This window comes from Pelophylax lessonae (assembly GCF_965119305.1).
Source record: "Pelophylax lessonae genome assembly, chromosome: 10".
NCBI lineage: Eukaryota > Metazoa > Chordata > Amphibia > Anura > Ranidae > Pelophylax > Pelophylax lessonae.
The window spans coordinates 62,144,903-62,167,193 of record NC_138777.1 but is presented as its reverse complement, the minus strand read 5'-3'; the positions used below and the strand labels follow the sequence as shown (position 1 = coordinate 62,167,193).

At 44.4% G+C, this 22,291-nt stretch overlaps 1 protein-coding gene across 1 annotated transcript in view; it reads right to left on the bottom strand.

Moving 5' to 3' along the window:
- KIF18A (kinesin family member 18A) overlaps positions 1-22,291 on the bottom strand; it is a 228,412-nt gene that overhangs the window by 78,760 nt on the left and 127,361 nt on the right. Inside the window, exons 9-10 of the mRNA XM_082270833.1 lie at positions 16,829-16,991; positions 5,578-5,742 (exon numbers count right to left, since the gene is read on the bottom strand). Coding sequence (XP_082126959.1) covers positions 5,578-5,742; positions 16,829-16,991 — 328 coding nt within the window. The remainder of the gene's footprint in view (positions 1-5,577; positions 5,743-16,828; positions 16,992-22,291) is intronic.

Sequence of the window (22,291 nt, the reverse complement as noted above, 5' to 3'; positions counted from 1 at the left end):
CAATCTTAAGCGTCCACACCAAAAGGAGAAAACAGCACCCTTGTGAACGAAAGGCAAGCAAAACTCCCACACCATATGCTGTAGGTCCTCCTTGCCATACGGCAATAGGATCAGTAAGGCTTTGTGGGGCTCCTTTGCCCCAGGTGAATGCTCCACATCAATCCTGCGGTCTTACTCACTGCCGGCTCAGATGTTCCAGATAAGGTGGTTCAAAGAAAAGGCAAAAAAGAAACGGACTCCAAGACACTGGTGAAAAAATATATCTCCTGTGCTGCTTACCGCACTCGTGTATGGGAGCCCTGCAAATGGGTAGCGCGCCAGACTCCCAGCTTGCGTTCCACCTGCAACGTATGACGTCACCGCGTGCATTTCAGCTTGACGTCTTCAGAAGCTGGGGCCCCACTACTTTAGCTCTGTGAGCCACCAGGTAAGGTGAACGCCGCCGCCAGCTACAACACTCTGCATGCAGAAGTAATAGCCACCAAGAAGGCTACCTTCTGGGACAATGTAAGCAGAGGAAGCTCGCAAATATTTTCGAAAGACGGTTACTGGAACACCGACAGTACCAAATTGAGATCTGACGGAGGCAACGGAGCATGTACTGGGGAAGCAAAGAGGCGAACCCCCAGAATAAAGGTGCAAACCAAAGAATGCGTAGGATGGTAAAAGACCGACAAGGACGAAACCTGGCCCTTGACGGTACCCAAGGCCAGGCGCTGCTCAACACCTCATTGAAGGAATGCCAAAATCCGAGCAACAAAAAGGGAACAGGGATGAACCCCAAGAGACTCACACCTCGCAATGTACATCTTCCTAAGAGGTAGATTTTCTAGCCTTTAACCGCGTAGGAATCACCGATTCGGACAACCCTCTATCCTTCTGCACCTGGCTTTTAACAGCCAAGCCATCAAAGCCAGCGACTGTAAGGCAGGATGGAAGATTGGCCCTTGGGACAGAAGATCTTTCCTGAGAGGAAGTCTTCAAGGAGCATCGGCAGCCAGTCGTACCAGATCGGGGTACCAAGACCGACAAGGCCAGTCTGGAGCCACTAAGATGACCGGAATCCCTTCTGCCTTGATCCTGCGCAGGAGTCCCGGCAGAAACTTGAGAGGAGGAAATGCATAAATCAGAAAATACTGTCTCCAAGGAGCAACCAATGCGTCTGTGGCGTCGGCTAGGGGATCCTGAGACCATGTCACAAACCTCTGCACTTTCCTGTTAAGGCGAGAGGCTAACAGATCCACCTTCAGGAGTACTCCACTGGAGACAACTGATGAAACTCCTCCGGATGAAGTGACTATTCCCCCTGGTCCAACGTCTGTCGACTGAGGTAATCCGCCTGTCAGTTTTCCACCCCCTGGAATGTGTACAGCACAGAGGACTGGAACTATTAGTTTTGCCCACCTTAGAATGCTGGCTACTTCCCGAGCTGACAGGACACTTCTTGTGCCCCTTGGAGATTGACATAGGCTACGGCCGTGGCACTGTTTGATACAATCCGAAACGGACACCCCTGGAGAGGTCCAATGATCCAAATAAAGTCTGATGGCTCGGAGCTCCAGTACCTTGACCGGTAGATGAATGTCTGCTGGACAGCAGAAACTGAATTGCCTCCTGCAATTTCTGAAGTTTTTCCTGAGGAAGAAACACTCCGGCTGAGGCCGAGTCCAGCGTCAGACCCAGATAGTCCAGACTTGTGGACAGAGCCAGGGGAGACTTCTGAAGATTCGGAATCCAACCGAACTCCTTCAGAGTTCGCAGAGTAATCTCCAAGTTGTCCATCGGAGCAGTCGAAGACTCTGCTCGCAAAAGCAGATCGTCCAGATACCCCAGTACCGCTATCCCCCATTGACACAGCAATGCTAGCCTCTGGGCCAATACTTTTGTGAATACCTGAGGAGCGGAGGCAAGACCAAAGGCTATAGCCACAAAATGATAATGCTCCTCGCTCACGGCAAAGTGGAGGAAGCGCTGGTGGGTGGCACATATTGGGATGTGAAGGAAGGCGTCCTTGATGTCGATGGAGGTGAGGAAATCCCCCTGATGTAGGGATACCACTAACATGCGAATGGATTCCATTCGGAACTTCTGTACCCACACACATAAGTTGAGTGCCTTGAGGTCCAGAATGGGACGCACCTTTCCTTTCTTCCTGGGAATTGTAAACAGGTTTGAGTAAAAACCTTGAAAACGTTCCAATGTCAGAACCAAAACAATCACCCCTTGAAGTAACAAGTCTTGCACTGCCCCATAGAGATCCCCTAAGCGATCCGGTGACAAGTGCAGGTTGGAAGGGAAGAACCTTTCCTGAGGGTATGATTGAGCATAAGGAACAAACTATTCAGAGAAAGGAGATACAATAAGACACGTGGCCACTCACTAAAACTAGAGGAAAGGCGGTTTAACCTTAAAGTGCGTAAGGGGTTCTTCACTGTAAGAACGGTAAGGATGTGGAATTCTCTTCCACAAGCAGTCATATCAGCAGGGAGCATTGATAGTTTCAAAAAACGATTAGATGGACACCTTAAAGACCACAACATACAGGGGTATACAATGTACGGTTAAAAGCAAACACACACACGCATCATAGGTTGAACTGGATGGACTGATGTCTTTTTTCAACCTCACTAACTATGTAACTATGTAACTATGTAATTGAAACTCGACCTTGTAGCTGGAGCGAATGACTTTGTGGACCCGCCTGTCCTGAATCAGGTCGGTCCACGGATCCAGAAACCAGCAAAGACGTCCCCCATCCCCAGATACGTGTGAGGGCGCCCCTTCATGTGGAGGAAGCCTTGTCCGCAGGTCTGGCAGAACCCGCTCGTGGCTTGCCGGACCAGGTCCTCTCAGAACCCCTGGCGGAGGCTCTGAAAGTCTTAGATCCCTGGTCTTGAGACCCTGAGGGACGAAAAGGCCTCTTGTGAGGCGAAAAGAAAGGCCCATCTGCAATGTGACTCCTTACCCTTTTCCCTTTGAGGCCTTTGATGAGGTCACCCAAACAGGCGATCCCCCCACAAATGAAAGATCAGATAAGGCCTTCTTAGAGGCCTGGTCCGCAGACCAGCATTTCAGCCAGATAATACGCCGCAGGACCACTGCTGAGACAGACAGTCTAGAAATGAAGGGAGCGGCATCAAAAAGGCATCACAAACTGCAGTCCTTGGACCAACTGATCCGCCAGCCCCGCACAGGCAGGGGGGAGCTGTTGCCCCTCCAGGTCCCAGCGTAGAAGTATTGTCATAGTTTGCGACACCAGGGCAATAGTAAATACCGGTCTAAGTGCCGAACTAGCCACAGTGAACATATGGCGGGTCAAAGCCTTCAACCTATCAGCCGGATCTGTGAAGACCGGGGACTCTTCAACCGGGATTAAGGTGGCTTTATTAAACCTGGAAACCGGTGAGTCCACTACTGGAGGAACCGTCCCATTTTTTTGAGGGGGGGGGAATGCTAATAGGGGTACCGCATTTCAAAATGCTTAGGGATTGCAAAGGTGCGTTTCAGGCTCCCCCACTGTTCTGTGGCAATATTGTCAAAGGCGGTGGGAAAGGGGAACACTTCTGCCGCTTTGGAGGACCTGTGAGTGCCAAAAGGTGACCCGCACCTCTGATGCTGCGTTAGTCGCATCCTCCATCTTTAAGGTTTCCCGCACAGATATAATCAGTGCATCCACAAGCGCCTTTTCATTTGCGACTATAGGAGCAGAGGAATCCTCCCCACTATCTGAGCACGCGGGGTGCGTGGACACAGACCCCTTAGGGTAACTCGCATTATTTGGTGGCCGAATCAGATTTTGGATGTGATGAGACAGAGGAAAACAGGTGAAGGGGACACTAAAGGCCTGCAATGGACCGAACTTGCAGTCCAGTGGGGCTATGTCAAGGCCGACCTAGTGCAGAGCTGCGGTATGGACGCATTCGCTAGTCTGGACTGGGGGGGACCCTAAGGATCTTAATTATTCAGTTTGTTGCCCAGCCTGACACTTGATTGTAGATCATAAAGGAACAAAATATTAAAGAGGAAAAAAATGCCAGGACCAGGGATCCCAGCAAGGAACTAGGTCCTTACTCCTAACTAGGCAGAAAAAGAACTGAATAACTATAGCAGAGAGTGGGAGGATACTCCCTGGGACTGCCCCATAGGTGTAGTCAAGTTTGTCTGCCTAGTGTCCTACTACTCCTGTAGAGGGCAGTATAACCCAATGGTCAAGAAGATAGGGAGCTGTGTCCATCAATGAAAGAAAGAGAAAAAAGTTTTGCCTTTAACCACTTCCAATCCCTTTGCTGTTTAAAAACGGTGGTTATACCGGGATAATGACTGCAGCTACAGTTCTAATCCTGGAGCCCACGATTTGGCACACTGTAAAAGTAATCCTAGCCGCTATACAGTTGCTAGATTACTTTCACAGGCAGCCAAAAGGGGTCCCCCTCCCACCACTTTTTTTTGGGCTCTTTCATCCCATTGGGGAGCTAGGTAAGAAAGCGACCAGTGGCATCTAGTTCCTGAGACACAGTGAGAGGAACTGATGCTGTTCCTCCCACTGTGTGAGGTCAGAAACTGGAAGCGACGATAATTTTGTCACTTTCGGTTTCACTTTAATGTAAGCAAGCTGATACTGGCTTGTGAAAGCATCTGATAAAACCAATCTCGGTTTGATCAGATGCTTTGGAAGCAAGAGGAGAATTCTGGGGTCTAATAGACCACAGAACTTTCCATAAAGAGGACCTGTTACTGCCCATTTCATCACAAGGGATGTTGATCACCTTATGTGACAGCAATAAAGCGGATTAAAAAAAAAGTAAAGAGTTAAAAAAACAATTTTAAAAAAAGAAGGTTTTAAGCGCTCCCAATTCCCCCGTGCAAGTCCTGCACACAAATGTAAATGGCATGCACCACACATGAAGTATTGCCACAAACGTCAGGGAGAAATAATTCTACTGCCAGACACCTTGTGCAACTCTAAAATGTCAACCTGTAAAGGCTTTTAAAGCATTGCCCATGGAGATTTTTAGGTACCCTAGTTTAGCACCATCCCACGGGTGTATGAAATTTTAATGCATAACATGTTGGGAATCCATATAGTCGACTTAACATCTTTTTTGTTTTACCAATATTGCAACAGCCATTATATCCTCCAGGGTCCCTCCTTAAAAAAATATAATGGTTTAAATAATTTTCTAGCAACAAAAGGCTTTGATGACTAAACAGGCCCTGGCTGGAACTGGTTAGTGCCGGTTCACACTACTCCGACTTGTCAGGCGACTTGGTCGCCTGACAAGTCGTGCTCCATTCTGTGCAATGGGAACCGTTCTAATAGGAGCAAATCAAGTCGCTCCGACTTAGAAAAAGGTTCCTGCACTACTTTTGGCTGAAGTTGGAGCGACTTGCATTGACTTCCATTATGTGAAGTCAGTGCAAGCCACGCAGAAGTCGCGGCGCACGGCGACTTGTTCAAGTTGCACCGAAGTCATGTCGCCATAGTGTGAACGGACTCTTAAATAAATATTTGTAAACATGTCAAAAAAAGAAGAAACATGACTGGAAAATGCCAACATTTCTAGAAGCAATTATTACCTTTGGGATCTGGTTGTCTGATCCCAACAATTTCATTTCATTTTCCACACGATGGAGCCAATGTGTGTTCTCATCAAATCGTTTCAGTTCTTCCTCCTTTCTCATCTGTAAAAGGTTTTGCTTGGCTTTCAAAGCCTCTAGCCTATGATTCTTCCTATTTGTAGCCTGAAATAAATAAATAACATTACAACAGTTTTGAACATACATCATTTTAGTCTTCAGTTCTTCCCTATTCTGATGTCAGTGCGTATGGATCGGCAAGGCACAAGTGGATATGGCAAGGAGTAGTTACCAACCAGAAATCAACTTTTATTGCCAAGGCTACAGGAAATTGAAAACGGATTGCTATGGTTTACTGCACATCACCACTACCCCATGAAATGCTTTACTGAATAAATCCAAACATCACCGATAGGAAAACTTCTCCCTGCACCGCCTCCCCCATCAGGTGTTCTGGGAATTCCTTCAGGAATTTCACTTGGCTCTCTTCCTGTCACGAAGCTGTTGTCTCTATAGTTACTCTGACATCATCTCAGGTAGGAGAGCGAATTATAAAATATATTAAACAGAAACAGCTGCCAAGCTAAACTCAAGCAAAAATACAGCTTAGCATCGTCAGATGGCAGGTTGCCACTTCACAGGAGTTTACATTTTAATCTGAGCTCAAGATGGCGTACAGGTTCATAAAAAAACATCAAAATCAAATATGCCAACATATGGTCTTCTCACCAATTCAGAGTTCTGTAGCTAAACTTTCAAGAATTACGGCAGTTCCGAGATGCCAACCATATGTCCAATGGAAGAAAATCGCCCTTTTCATTGAAATTTTTGTAGACTTCTATAAATCAATTCCATTTTCTAGACCAGTGTTTCTCTACCTTTTTTCAGTCAAAGCAACCTTTAATATCTCACACAATCTCAAGGCACCCCAATATCACACACAATCTCAAGGCATCCCATTCTAAAACGAAACTAATAGTTTTACATAATGTAGCAACATCCACACGCATAGGACACCAAACGGTTTATGCTTCCAAAGCATATACACCCTTGCACACTGGTACTGAATAATATTCCAATGTTTCTCTTCTACCTTGGTTTCTCTCCCTCTCTCAGCTAATGTGACCCTGGTGCTGAAGCAGAGGGCCAAGGGGAGGGGCAAACAAGGATGCTGTGCAGGTGTCCAAGGTCCTCCTTATTAACCAATGAGGTTATTGGTTGTTAGGACACTGGCAGCTAATGGTGCACAATGAAAACTTGTGGCTTTGTGAAACTAAAAAGCAAGGCTTGATCCACCTGCTGAATATGTTTTTTTGGGCAATTTCTAAGTATTTTGCTAAGGCACCCCTGAAGACAACTGAACCGCAAAGCCACAACTCACAGCCTTTACATATTTGTTGAACTGGTATACTGGCAAAACATCTTCATTTTCTCAATTATATTTAAAGCATATGCCTGAAAAGATGATCTGCAAAAACTTGCAAATTTCCTAGGCTTGGTCCAGACTTTAAAAACACTGCAAGTTCTTACAAAAAAACATTTTTTCTGAACTTACTGTAAAATCATTTTCTCTGAAGTCCACTGACAGACACAGCCCTTATGCTTCTTAGACCATTGGGTTATGCTGCCCCCTACTGGAGTAGTACAAGGCAGGAAAAAACAGTTTACCACGCCTACGGGGGCTGTCTGTATAGGCATAACCCCAAACACCCTGCTCCAACATACCAGTTTTGTTGCAAGTAGTGATAAGACGAAACAAACCATCCCCATATCAGAAGGGCGGTTGCTGCGTCTGTCAATGGACTTCAGAGAAAAGGATTTTACGGTAAGTTACAAAAATCCAGTTTTCTCTGTCGTCCATTGAAAGATGTAGCCCTTATGCTTCTTAGACCATTGGGACGTCCCAAAGCAGTGTAGGCATGAGGGGTGGGAAGAACGCAAACCAAACAGTTAACGTAAAGTCCAAAAGCTAAACTTGGTCAACTGGGTGGAAGCTCAACCAGGAACAGGAGCTTAACCATTAAGAAAAAAACCCCTAAAGAGAAACAAGCAAGTCTCTTCAAACAGCAGCCTGCAAAGCCTTGCAGCCAAAGAATGCATCCGAAGATGCCAACAAATCTACCTTGAAAAATAAAATTAAGAAAACCGCGCTTCAAAAATAATTGTATAAACAGCAGCTAGCATCAGTTACCAGATGATAATATAATGAATTGAATATAAAATGCAGCGCATAAAATTATAATAAGTCCATAATATCCCTCAATCACTGGAAATGAAGAAGACTTCCACCTCTCAATGTGAAAACAGACCGACTGACAAAAGTGATCCAGGTGAACCTACACTGCCACCACATTTGGCGCAACAAAGCCAATACCGGAGCCAGCTCCTTGGTAAAGACTCTGGGAGCGGAGGCAAGACCAAAGGGTAACGCCACAAATTGAAAATGCTCCTCTGCCACCGTAAAAAGCAGAGAAATTGCTGGTGTCCCCCGTAGATGGGGGGGATGTGTAGAAGCCAGAAAATCTCCCTGATTTAAAGACGCCACCACCGACCGAATGGATTCCATTTGAAACTTCTGCACTTGCACAAAGCGGTTCAGAGCCTTGAGGTCCAGGATTGGACACACCTTGTCCTCTTTTCTGAGCAACATGAAAAGGTTTGAATAGAAACCGTGAAAGCGTTCCCGCAGAGGAACCGGCACAATCACTCCATGACCAAGGAGATCCTGCACTGCGTCTCGGAGATCCTTCAAACGATCCGGACACAGGCAAAAAATTTGACTGTAAGAACCTGTCCTTCGACGGGACCAAAATTCGATCTTGTACCCGGTACAAATCAATTTGTGAACCTATTTGTCTTGAATGAAGTCCTTCACGCTGAAGAGGACTTGTCCGCAGAACCGGACTCGCCAGTCTTGGTCTTTCCTGACCATGGCTTTTTAGCCCCTTCAGTAGCCCTTAACGGCTTACCTTTGTCTTGCGCCCGTGAGGTAAAAAAAAACGTCTATGAGCAGTGAAAGAAGGCCCCCCGTTTACTACGAGGTTCCTTACCTTTGGAGGCTTGAGGAAGAAGAGTACTCTTCTTAGACCTTTGATCAACTCATCCAGCAAGTTGCCAAATAATCGCTCTCCCAGGAAAGGCAGATCCGTTTAGGCCTTCTTGGAAGCCTGGTCTGCCGACCAGCTCTTCAGCCAAACCAATGCGTCTTATGGCAATCCCCCACAGCCGACACTCTGGCCACCAGGGGAGCCGCATCCAAGGACGCATCACACAGGAACACCAGGGCCTGGGCCATCTGGTCCATAAGTTCAATCAACACCAGGGAAACTAAGTCAGCATCTAGGTTCCCCATTAAAAATATTACCCATTCCGTAAATGTGATACCAGAGCAGAAACAAAAAACGGTTTCAGGATTGAATCCGCCAACACATGAAGGTGACGGGAAAGGGATTCCACCCTCCCGTCCACCAGGTCCGAAAACACCGGGGAATTGTCCACAAGCACTATAGTAGATTTGTTCAACCTGGATAAAGGGTGATCACCCTTAGGCGGTACCGTTCAACGGTTCGATACCGTCTCTACAAAGGGATAATGGCGTTTAAAGCACTTTGGCACTACTAGCACATGCTTGATGCGCCGCCATTGTTCATTACTATCATGAAAATTTTCGGGACAAGGGAAAACCTTGCCTGATTTTTGTTTTTTTTGCGGGAGCCAAAGGACACCCGTGTCCCTGTCGGTGTGGGCTCATCTGCCATTTTTAAAGCTTCCCTTACTGAAACAATCAGGGCCTCCCCCAAAGCACGTTTCCGCACTGCAGCTGAAGACGACAGGTCCTCTTCACCATCCGATTGCGAGGACAGCGATCCCTCAAGGAGGGGGGCGTTCGTGACGACCATATCAGCCTCTGAATCATAGGACCCCAACGATGACAGTGAAGGCAGCAGCCATTTTCCGCCATTAACGTTTTTCATCACAAAATCGACCTTGGTCGTCAGGCTTTCCAGTGCTGCTGAAATCCTGGCCAGCGACTGCGATCCAGTAGTCGCACTAAAAGGGTCTGAGGGGGAAACCACTGCCTGGGACCCCATAATTAGTTCAAAATAAAATCAGGTGTACTGTCTCTTTAAGAGCGCTGAGCGCGGTCCCCACCGCTGATCACCACGGAATGTGGAGTCCCCTTAAATATATGCAGATAGAGTGCGCAGGGATATGCCCAAAGAGACCCCAGTACTTTACCACCTCTCTGAGAAACCTCCAGAGCCGATCTGTGCAGCAGGAAAGTGAAAATTAAAATCACAGGATATGAAATCAGCCTGGGTAGAATGTGAAAGGTCACACTGCCTGTGTAGCTCCATAGGGCTACACAAAAATGGCTGTCAATGCAAATCAATGGGAAGCACAGGGGAAAATGGCTGCACCATGCCGGTCAAAGGGGATAAATTCTCCATATGCCCACACTAAAGATGGTGGCCCCCACAGCTCGCCATGCAGTCAGGGGACCCCAAATTGGAGGCCACAGAGGATCTACAAAACCCAGCAGGAACGGGTACCATTTTTACCCCCCCCAGGACGCCAGGCATTGCAGAAATAGTGCCCCCCCAGGTGAAAACTGCAGTAAGGGCAGGGGGCGGGGGCAGGGCACACGGCCAGGTATCCTGACAGGCCAGGGGGATCTTATAGGAAGTACTAGGTCCCATCATCCCCAGGAGTGGGCCCACGCCCGCCCCCCTCTCCAAGACCACTAAGGGATATGGGGAGGGCCTGCCTTTACTCATACCATGGGCCGGGTGGGCTCTGCTCTGGACAGACCACCTCCCACCCAGAGTGGGGGTGCTGCCAGCCGAAAGCTACACTGACTCCAGGTCGTCGCGTACCAGCGAGACATTCACTCGCAGGCTCATCCCCATCCATTAACGTTTTTTCTGCTTAGTACTGCTCCAGTAGGGGGCAGCTTAACCCAATAGTCTAAGAAACATGGACGATAGAGAAATACCTGCTGCAATGAAACCCCAAGCAGTGTTAGCCCTACGCAGTTCTTCCTATCAGGACTACAGAACACCTCTATATGGAGACGAGGATGGGTGTGCTTTGTAGTCCCACCAGGAAGGAGGCAGGGCTGATAATACGGTTTGAGATTTCATGTGGCAAAGGCACAGTGTTGTCCGCTTAAATAGGAATTTAGGGGCTCACTAGATTTCTGGAAGAGTCAACATGCACTTTTGTGCATAGGGGATTAGCAGTCATGAAACTACATGATCAGAAAGCCACTGGCTACCAATCTGTAGCCTAGTCCGAGAGCTGTCTGCTCACTGTGTGCTCAACACAAAAGCTGCCACTCAGCGACACACATGTATAGCACGTGGGCATAAAAAGCTCAACCTTTTGCTGCTGCACATGTGTCAGGCAGTCGTAAAAGGGGTTAAAACAAGGCATTCAAATACAAAACATTCTAGGAGTCTAGTTCAAACATTTACCAAATGACGGTTTCCCAGAGCACTATAATTAGCTAATGAATGAGCAGGGAAAAGGGGAAGCTTGTTTTAAGACTTAGTTTCATTGCAATCTCAGACTCCGCAATTTGATAAGGAATTGGTAATGGTTGCAATGACGCACTTAGTTCTGCATAACATGGGTATCTTTTAGCATAGTTTAAAGTTATACACAGCTTTACATGCAGGCAGGTGCAGGCTATCCTCTCTGCTGTAAGTGGCGCTGCTCAGCTGTTGCTCTGATGCTGTTCAGAGGTGAACAGAGGTTGAGAGGAGCTTTGTTCCTCTGAAGCCTCCGTAGGTGTAATCAGGGTAGCATAAAATTGTTGAATATCCGCGCTCTCAAAGATTAGCAGCCAGCATTAACCACAATGTGATAAAAAACTATAGACAAAAAATGCAGCGCTCATAGAATAACATATGGTGTACTGTAAATGAATATATGAAAGTCCACTTCAAGCTGTTGAAATGAGTTGTATAGTCCACCGACAACACCCTTAATGTGTGACAATCCGTCTATGAAATCACAGGGACAGTGAAGACCTCCACCACACACAAAGTAGCCTGCTGGCCTCTTACCAGATGGGTATGACCACCGCTCTTCACAATGGTCACACAACGCTTGTTGTTATAAAGCTTGATAATCGACCCTGAAAGCCTTCCAATAGGTGCTCCCAATTCAAATGTCGGATCCCAAAGTAGAAGTAGCCAGGCACAGTCACTCCCAAAAGTTAAAAAACAGGGGGAAGACCATGGTGAAGTACGTTTTTACAGGTGTATATTTATTGAAAGTAAAATGCACTCACCAGATACATTATCATAAAACAGCCTTGAATCAATAAAACAGCCTTGAATCAATAAAACCACTGTAGCAGTAAAGCACTTCCAGCTTGTGACGTCGAACCGTGCTGAAGCTCCGCCTACATGTTTCGCAGGCAACTGCGTCATCATCATATATTCATTTACACCATATGTTATTCTATGAGCGCTGCATTTTTTGTCTATAGTAATCAGGGTAGCAGCTGCCCGATTGGGTGCTTCTGCCCTCTGCAGTCATCATCTTTAGTTGGGTGCATTTGCAAAAAGGCTAGAGTATTGACACGATCCCCACTGGTTAGGGACAGTAATTGGCGCTTGGGAGAGGCTCCTGTTGAGGAGGGACAGAGCAGCGATTCTATTTCTGGCTCCGCTATCTGGGGACTCCAGAGAGTTGGGATAGGTATCTTTCTACCAGTCTACCAAGTGTGCCTGCACGGCTGCTCTGCCTATCAGCAATCCCCTTGACTCGGAAGTTTCTCTAGTATCATAAGTCCTCTCTAAGTGCCTGTTGAAGTGCAGAAACTGTAAAAGCATCACCAACATTGTCTAGAGCTGTTGTACCCGAATTGCGGTGGTATCAAGGGCCTGTAGCATACTGTTGAGACTGCTTTCCGCTCTGCCACCTCCTCAATCACTGGAGCGCTGAGCTGTGGAGGGGCGGGGAGTGGCCAGCTCAGGCTCTCAGCGGTTTGCCCGACTTCCATTGTCGTGATGACGCGGTGCCTGGACCGACTTCTGTGACGTCAGCGGAGAGCGGACTTCAGCCTGCTCTCTGCTGAAAGTTTGTTTGTTCTGCACTCCTGTGATCCATGGGAGCTTTGGCTGTAACTCTCCTTTAAGCCTTTTAAAATGTTTAAAGTATATGTGAACCCTCATCTTGTAAAACAAACCATTCGGAATAAAACCGAAAAGAAAGGCAACACTTTTGTGTATACCTATAACATTTTTTTATTATAAATACCCTTTATCATATATTATATATATATATATATATATATATATATATATATATATATATATATATATGTGTAATGTGTGTATAGAAAGGATAACTGCTTTAAGTAAATGGATTAAAGCAGCAGCTTAAAGTGTGACATACACCCAAAAAAAATTAAACGAGCTGCACTACTCAAATGAAAAGTGCTGTAACCACACAATATCAAAAATAAATGTGAAATTTCAGTAAAAAAGTCAGTAAAGTCTCTTGATCCAAATTCCAGAGAAAATGTATATAATAAGTGTTCGTAAGGTTCACTGGGTGTAAACGAACATCCACTAGCAATATAAACTGCTTACCAGAGTGTATTGGGTATTGTGCCAAATTTAGGCGTTTGCACACCCAGAATCTCCAATGGATATCCCACAGCCAGATCGAAAACTTTCCAAGTCTTGGACCATACAGTAGGCTCAGCAGGCATTAAACCACACACATATAAAAGAAGATGGTATGGGATCCCATAGTGTAAAACTGGTATATATTGTATATATAAACTATTAAGTGCACAAAATATTAAGGGTGAAATGTATCGCAATAGACTGAGACATTCAATATGTGAAAAAAAATTACAGATTATGTCAACACCACCAAAAAGTGTAGTGACCACCACCAGGTGTGCAAACTGCTTCCCAGATGAGTATAATAAATCGCCAATGATATTTTCAAACACCCAACTTCATCCAAAAAATATTGACCACCACCAATAGTGCCAACTGCTTACCAGAAATAAACATGTGATTTTCCAGTGGAAAGAAATGTAGGACAATCCAGATATGCACCAGACTCCACACAGGAACAGTGACCGCCACCCCAATCCACAAACTGCTTACCAGATGTAGTTATAAGCAATGCCAAACGTAGAAATCAAATCCACCAAAGGTCTAACGTACTCCAATATTAAGAGTGAGGGAAGACTCAAATAACCTCCAAATGGTGTTGAAAATTCAGATCTCCCAGTATGAGCATCAGTCACAGGATCACATGAATAAAAATATGAAATACCCCATAGCGTAAAACTGTGTATTTTATTTTAAAACCAAATGGAAAGCAACTTACAAACATCAAGGGGAGAGCGCTAAGAACAGATGACAAGCCGCCGGGCGGTCGGCTCTTCCGCCCGTCCAAAATCGCGACACCAGTATCTTGTCTGTAAAACCAACCACCAAACCAAAAATAATTGTGTTTAGTGGCGTACTCCAACAATTCCATAATGAATGAAATTTGGACAGACGGTATATTGGAGTCTCTATTTAGGAACATATGAACTGCACCCAAACCCAGTTCGTGTGGTATAACTGTGTATAGTGGTGATACATCAGCCGTGACCATCCACAGATCTTTCGTGGGAGTGATATTGGATATGAAGTTAATAACATGTCTTGTGTCACGGACATAAGACGGCATATTTTGTACTATGGGTTGCAAATAGAAATCAATATACTTCCCCACCCGGGACGTCACAGATTCAATCCCACTGACAATGGGACGCCCGGGAGGGGGGGGAAGTCTGGCTCTTATGAATTTTGGGTAAATAGTATATAATAGGTGTGCGTGGGCACTTAGGTATTAAAAAGGATTTCTGCTTTTTGTTCAAGATATTGAACTGGTATCCTTTATTAATGATAGACTCTAGTTCCCGTTTGTATTGACATTTCGGATCTCCTGAGAGAGAGGGGTGTACGTCAAGTTGTCGTTAAGTATGCGGTACATTTCAGATATATAGTCATTCCTATCGGGAATGACTATAGCACCCCCTTTATCTGCTGGTCTTATGATTGTTTGTTATTACACAAGGAATCCAAACCATCTTGTAGGTCCCTCTTCATATTAAATTTGCGGATCTTCATTTTGTCAAGATCCCTAAGTACTACATCTCTAAATACTTTCAAAGAAGGGGCCAGTGAGCCAGGGGGATTGAAAAGAGAGGGGTTAGATAATCCAGAATGCTGGAAATTAGTAGATATAATACGATTATCCTTAATAGGATTACTAGCCATGTATCTTTTGATGTTGATCTTTCTAATGAACGTATGTACGTCCATATATGTTTCAAAATTATTTAAAGTTCTGGGGGGGGGGGGGGGCATATTTAAGACCCTTATCTAAGACACGTTTTTCGGGCTCAGTAAGGGTCACTTTACTCAAGTTAAATATGCCCGTCCCTGCTACATTCTGACTTTTTTATGCTGGATCCGCCTTCCTCCCCTGGTGCCTCGCTGGGTTCTGCCAACCTTTTGGTGCCCTGGCCTCCCCTGGGAAAACCCCAACCCGGATAGATTTGATTAGGTTGTTGTACTTGGGCTGTGGCCCCTATATCGATCTCCCTTCGCTGTTGAATCGGTTGAGGATTAGATTGTTCGGTATCATCAGGACCCTCACTGTCCTTCAAAGGGAAGAATTGATTTCTAACTGGTACGTTATACTGGTACTCTGATTGGGGCTGCCTGTTTATAGGTGGACCTTCCTCGAAGTCAAAATATTGATCCGAGCCATATTCCGGATCCGCCCATTGCTGGTTGTATCTATATTATGGCAACCCCTGTCTCCACTGTGGAGTCTGGTCATAACCAGGCCCCATTTGTTGGTTTTGATGGGGTCTCGATTGGGGTCCATAACCTCAGTAGGGACCTTGTTTGTTATTATTAGGGCCCATTCGCCACTGTGGTCCATTCCAAGGGGTATCACGTAGTCCCCTATCATTACCATTCCAATTATTGGCTTGATTATAAGGGGGGTACTGTCCACTTGGTCTGGTCGGATTGAGGTTTCCCTCTATTCTGATTCTGTCCTCTAAACGGTGACTTATATGAAGTACGCCGCTTAGGGTTAGGATAGGATGTTTTAAAGTTATTATGAGTTTTAGGGACCTTTTGTTTACCCTTCTGAGTAGAGGAATTAGAGGTAGGAGCAGATGGGTTAGGATTGGTGACATCCATTGAATCATCTTCCTCCTTACTGGTAAGTTTGAGTAGTTTTTTCTGCCACTCAAACACACAGCTATTTTGGTAATCCCAATAAATCCCTATTGTATTTTTATTTATTTTTTTCACATATTGAATGGCTCACAGTCTAGTGTGATACATTTCACGCTTAATATTTTGTGTACTTAGTAGTTTATATATACAATATATACCAGTTTTACGCTATGGGATCCCATACCATCTTCTTTTATATGTACGTGGTTTCATGCCTGCTGAGCCTACTGTATGGTCCAAGACTTGGAAACACAGTGGAGTTTTCGATCTGGCTGTGGGATGTCCATTGGAGATTCTGGGTGTGCAAACCCCTGAATTTGGCACAATACCCAATACACTCTGGTAAGCAGTTTGTATCACTAGTGGATGTTCGTTTACACCCAGTGAACCTTACAAACACTTATTATATACATTTTCTCTGGAATTTGGATCAAGAGACTTTACTGACTTTTTTTCTGAAATTTCACATTTATTTTTGATATTGTGTGGTCACAGCACTTTTCATTTGAGTAGCGCAGCTTGTTTATTTAAATATATATATAATCACATACCTGTGTTTTCAGCTGTATTAGGAGCTCAGAGAGGTAGGGGAGGACAGACAGCAGCCCCACTTGTCTTCCCAGTAAATGGCACTGCAGGGGGTGAATGTCACCACAAGTCTGATCATTAGAAGAAGAGCAGGCTGAGTTCCTAGCACAACCAGAAAACTAACCATGATGTGCTCTCATACCTAGTGTAGTCAGCTTTTAATAGTAAAACAGAGACTGGCAGGAACACCAGGGATTTCACGCAAAGGAAGCAATACAAAGAACAGGATACTTTTTCATACAGGTACATGGTACAGCAGGCACATATCAGGAATATAAAAAGTTAGGTTAGCAAATACTTTAATTTTATAGAAGCTACAAAAGCTAAAGTAGTTAAAGAGCTGGAAAGTACTTCATGACATTTCTTGATGAAGAACTCACCTTCAATGCTTGCTCTTGAGAGCACAGCATTTGTATCTGGTCAAGGTACTGCCTCTGGTAAATGGACTTCAACTCATTTTCCTTCAGTTGCATTTCCAAGTGGCAGTAGGCAGCCCTTATCTCCTCTCTGTTGCTAAATAAGGAGTGAAGAATCTCTCTAAACCTGGAATTACAAAGACAAATGAGATGTTAGTCAAATCCACAAACCGTATTACAACTGCATTTTGTCTAAAGGTAAAACAGGTACAGTGCATCCGGAAAGTATTCACAGCACTTCACTTTTTCCACATTTTGGTACGTTACAGCCTTATTCCAAAATAGATTAAATTCATTATTTTCCTCAAAATTCTACAAATAATATCCCATAATGACAACGTGAAAGAAGTTTGGTGGAAATTTTTGCAAATTTAATAAAAAAAAAAAAAAAAAAATCACATGTACATACTGCAAGTATTCACAGCCTTTGCCATGAAACTCAAACTTGAGCTCAGGTGAATCCTGTTTCCACTGTTTATCCTTGAGATGTTTCTACAACTTCATTTCGGTCCACCTGTGGTAAATGCAGTTGGACATAATATGGAAAGGCACACACCTGCCTACATAAGGTCCCACAGTTAACAGTGCATGTCAGAGCACAACCAAGCCACGAAGCCCAAGGAATTTTCTGTAGAGCTCCGAGACAGGATTATATTGAGGTACAGATTTGTGAAAGGGTACAGAAAAGTTTCTGTAGCATTGAAGGTCCCAATGAGCACAGAGTGGCCTCTATCATCCGTAAATGGAAGTAGTTTGGAACCCCCAGGACTCTTCCTAAAGTGGGCTGCCAGGTCAAACTGAGTGATCGGGGGAGAAGGGCCTTAGTCAAGGAGGATACCAAGAACCCAATGGTCACTGACAAAGCTACACCATTTCTCTGTGAAGAGAAGAGAACCTTACAGAAGAACCACCATCTCTGCAGCACTCCACCAATCAGGCCTGTAAATTAGAGTGGCCAGACGAAAGCCGTGCATCTGAAAACGTCACGACAGCACATCTTGAATTTTCCAAAAGGCACCTAAAGAACACTGACCATGAGAAACAAAATTCTCTGGTCTCATGAAACAAAGATTGAACTCTTTGGCCTGAATAACAAGCGTCATGTCTGGAGAAAACCAGGCACCGCTCAAGTCATCACCTGGCCAATGCCATCCCTACAGTGCATTTTTAAGCAGCAGTAACTAGGAGACTAGTCAGAATCGAGGAAAAGATAAAAGGATACCTTTTTTGTACTATTTGAGTTACTGTGGTCTTTCTTTCCTCTGCTCTTTCTCCTCTGATAAGGCATTTTTGTCGACAACTGCTGCCACTGGATATTTTCTCCTTTGGACCACTCTTTAAACCATAGAGATGGTTGTACATTAAAATCTCAGCTCATGAGCAGTTGTTGAAATACTCAGATAAGCCCGGATGGCACCAACAACCATGCCACATTCAAAGTCACTTAAGTCCCCTTTATTACCCATTCTGATGCTCAGTTTTAACTTCAGCAATTCGTCTTCAATACGTCTAGATGCCTAAATGCATTAGGTTGCTGCCATGTTATTGGCTGATTAGCAATTTGTGTTACCAAGAAGTTGAACAGGTGTACCTAAATAAAGTGTCCAGTGAATGTATATGTAAAATATATATACATACACACACCTCAAAAAAACTCAAGGTACACTTTAAAAAAACACATCAGATCTCAATGGGGAAAAATACACTTCTGGATATCTATATTAATATGGACTGGGTAATGTGTAAAGCCCCGTACACACACACAGATCGTCGTCATACAAATGTTCGTCTTTTCTCCCCGGGATGTCGGTGTCTGTTGAAAAGTGCAAAGACAGCACAAGGACAGCACAAGAATTTTGTCCGCAGACTTCAGCTGACTGCAGAAGTGATGTCATGTAATGGTTAACTTTCCCTGTGTTTTTTATTTTCTGAGCATGCCCAGTCTTGCAAATCTGCGGTCTGTCGGCTGATTTCTGTACTGACAGGCGAACAATCGTCCGTTCTGGTGTCTGCAGACAAAAATTTTCATGTTTGCAAGAAAGACTCTTGTCCGCGGATTGTGTGCAGACAGCTGTCGGAGGCACCATACTAACACGCGTACAATCGGCAGATCTTTCGTCCGCCGAAGTTTGTATGACGACGATCTGTGCGTGTGTACGGGGCTTTAGGAACGAAAGGATGCCACATCATTTGCTGAAAATGATCAAGCTACAGAGGGCTGAATTCAAAGACACCCCAAAAATCAAAGTGAAAAAAATGTTGCAGTAAGCTGGTCCATTTTGCTGAAATTTCATTGCAGCAACTAAAAATAGTACTCAGCAGTCTGTATTGCCCCCACGTGCTTGTATGCATGCCTGACAACATCGGAGGCTGCTCCTACTGAGATGACGGATGGTGTCCTGGGGTATTTCCTCCAAGACCTGGACCAGGGCATCACGCTATTCATCAAATCTCTACAAAGGTCCTGGCAAAATGGTGCCCATAACTCAATTGTGGATTCTTAGCTTACTCTGGGCGTTTGCATAGAAGGTTGTTCATAATTAGAACATTGTGCCAACTACAGAGGATATCTTTCTACCGGGCATCACTCAGAGTTAGTGAACTTTTAAGATAGTGCAGTACAGTGGTCATAAGCCTATGCGAAGGTCAGCTAAGAGGCATAAAAACAAAAGCCTCACCCACCACCAAAGAAAGAAAAAAAAATCGAACAAAGTAGGAAGATAGTCAGGGAAAAAAATCACACAGCTCTGGACTATTGAAGGACTCAGGAACAGGGTCTGAGAAACCTTGCCTTGGAACAAAATAGCTCGTCACCTTATGGTTTGGTAGCCAGATGTTAACCCAGAAACCTTGTTAGGCATATCAAATTTCCCAGTTTTTGACTGATTTTCAGGCACTGCAACACTTCAAACAAAATCGCAAATACACGATGGAAAACAAAAACAAAACCAAAAAACAAAAAAAAAAAAGTTACTACACTTCGTATATTTTTTATTTTTCTCTAAAAACCAGTTCACACCATAGAAACACAGTCTGGATGCGTTCCAGATGCTTTTCTGCCTGCACGTTTTTGATGCAGTCCAGTGCATCCCCTCCCTCCCTCTAAGGGGACGCATGTTTCAGTGCATTTTTGATGCATTCCAGTACAATCTAGTGCAGGAAAAATGCAGCATGTTCTACTTTTTTTTTTTTTTTCTGGAACTGCAAGCCCCGGTGTGAATTATGTGATTGGAAAACATATAACCTATTTTCCATGCGTTTTTTTATGCAGAAAACAAGAAAAAAAAAAAAAAAAACACACTGGACTGCCTGTGGCTCTAAATCAGCTTTTCAGAAAGGTGGGAAAACTTCGAGCAAACCCACAATGAGGTACAGTTTATGTAGTGTTCTCTCAGAATCAGAATAAAAACAGGCAGCTTAGTGTTTCAATGAGATGAGGCAAATTGGTGTGTTACTCAGAAGCCTGGGGATACATCTGAACTGCTAAGATCCCAGCTGTGCTTCTCTGCTAATGTGCAACAGTAGGTTTTAATGAAAACTGTAGCCTGTTCCTGTAATGCTCAGTGCATCCCCTCTTACGTGGATGGTGATGCTGTTCTGTTAAATTTTTAATACAGAAGAGTCTGCAGCACTCCGAAAGCGTATGTTAAGCGTGCCCTGAGCAAAAGTCAGTGTCGTTTTTCATTCACACAGCAGTGCTATTATAATAATTAAAGGGGTTCTTCCCCTCATATTTTAACTGTGAATTTGCCATTTAAAAAAAATGTGATTTTTGTCTTACCGTAAAATCCATTTCTCTCATGTTCACTGATGGACACAGCTCCGGATCTTAACTATTGTGTTATACTGCCCCCTAAAGCAGGACACCAGTCAGTAAAAGACAGACTATGCCTATGGGCAGCCCAGGAGGTATACTCCCCCTCTTTGCTATAGGTGTAATGATATCTTGCGTTGGCACTCTGGTTTGTCAAGCCGCCATTTCGTTCAGGCGCTGTCACAGGCATCCATCTTGTGTTACAAGCTTAGTTGACAGTGTTAAAGCCAAATGGGTCATTCTTACCAGCTTCATCCTCCAGCCTTTTGGCAGTTTAATGACCCCCTGGGTCACTATATGCCAGGTTCCTGCTAAGCTGACATTTTTCACACCTTTACTATACACAAGCAGAGTGACCAAGCAGGAGTTGTGTCTCCGCGGACAGCAGGGGGTCAGATTAGATGTCCAGTGAAATCGCTTTGTACATTCCCAAAGCCAAACTGTTAAGTTACATCTCACAATCTGTGCTCAAATCATATCTTTTTACCCAAACATAACATATTAACAAAAAGTAGATATTTGAATGCTGCATGGCACGCTGATCGTGACGAGACCGCACATGGTCATCCTGTAGTACAGGAAAGTGAAACGATCGATAAAATACCCCTTCTGTGATAAAATATATTCATGTTTGATATTGTTTGAAAGCAAATGACATACTTAGTTATAAAATATCAGGTTCCAGAATCTAACCCTTACATACGTCGAGATATTAAGAGTGGTATGACTCTGTCCACAAAGTACATTTGAAAGAGTCATAAACCACAGGACAGCCCTTTTTGCCACACTGATTATAATTGGTCAGGGCTGCCCGTCACCACCCCTTTTGAACTCAGAGAAAAGAACAGGAACTGATAGAGAGCTCAGTTCTCATCCTAAGATCGACGGCATAACACCGCCCCAAGGAGAACCAAACATACCTGTTCAACTCTGACACTTAAGGTAATACCAGGACTGTTTTAATGCAAGTATTTTCATTCTTTTATTCTCCTATTTCTAAATTGCTGTATATTGTGTCTCCATTTCTTTGTAACCCATTTTTCTGTAAATATTTTTATTCGCACCAATTTTAAACCTTTCTTATAATTAAACCTTATTTTGAAAAGTGTTAAACTTTGTCTCTAAGCCCTTTAAACGCAACTTGACCCAAACAAATCTGCCCCCTGAGGAGCGCTATTGTGTGTATAGACAGTTATTTTAAAGTCATAATTGATATTTGTACTGTTTAGGCTAACCTATCTGAAACATTCTTGTCAGGTGACAGTGTGTGTTACAGACGGTTATTCTAAAGTCATAATTGATATTTGTCAAACCATGAGCATCCCCTAGGCTCAGTCAGTATAACGTAGGGGTGGTGGCAGGAAAGGGTTAATCGTTTAATTAACCCGGTGACAATTGCTCTCAGTCTGCTGGCATCTAGATTGTGGTCCCGCAAGCTGGACAATCTGTGTGCTGGGTGCAGCTGAGAGTGGCATTGTTACGCAAGTGATGGCAGGGTGTGAGATTGCTTGGTCTTTGGTCACGAGGTGGATGAGAAGGCCAGGGGTCTGATACCCGTAACCGTGACAATAGGTACTCCGTTTTTTTTTACAAGCAGTGTCGGAAGAGTTACA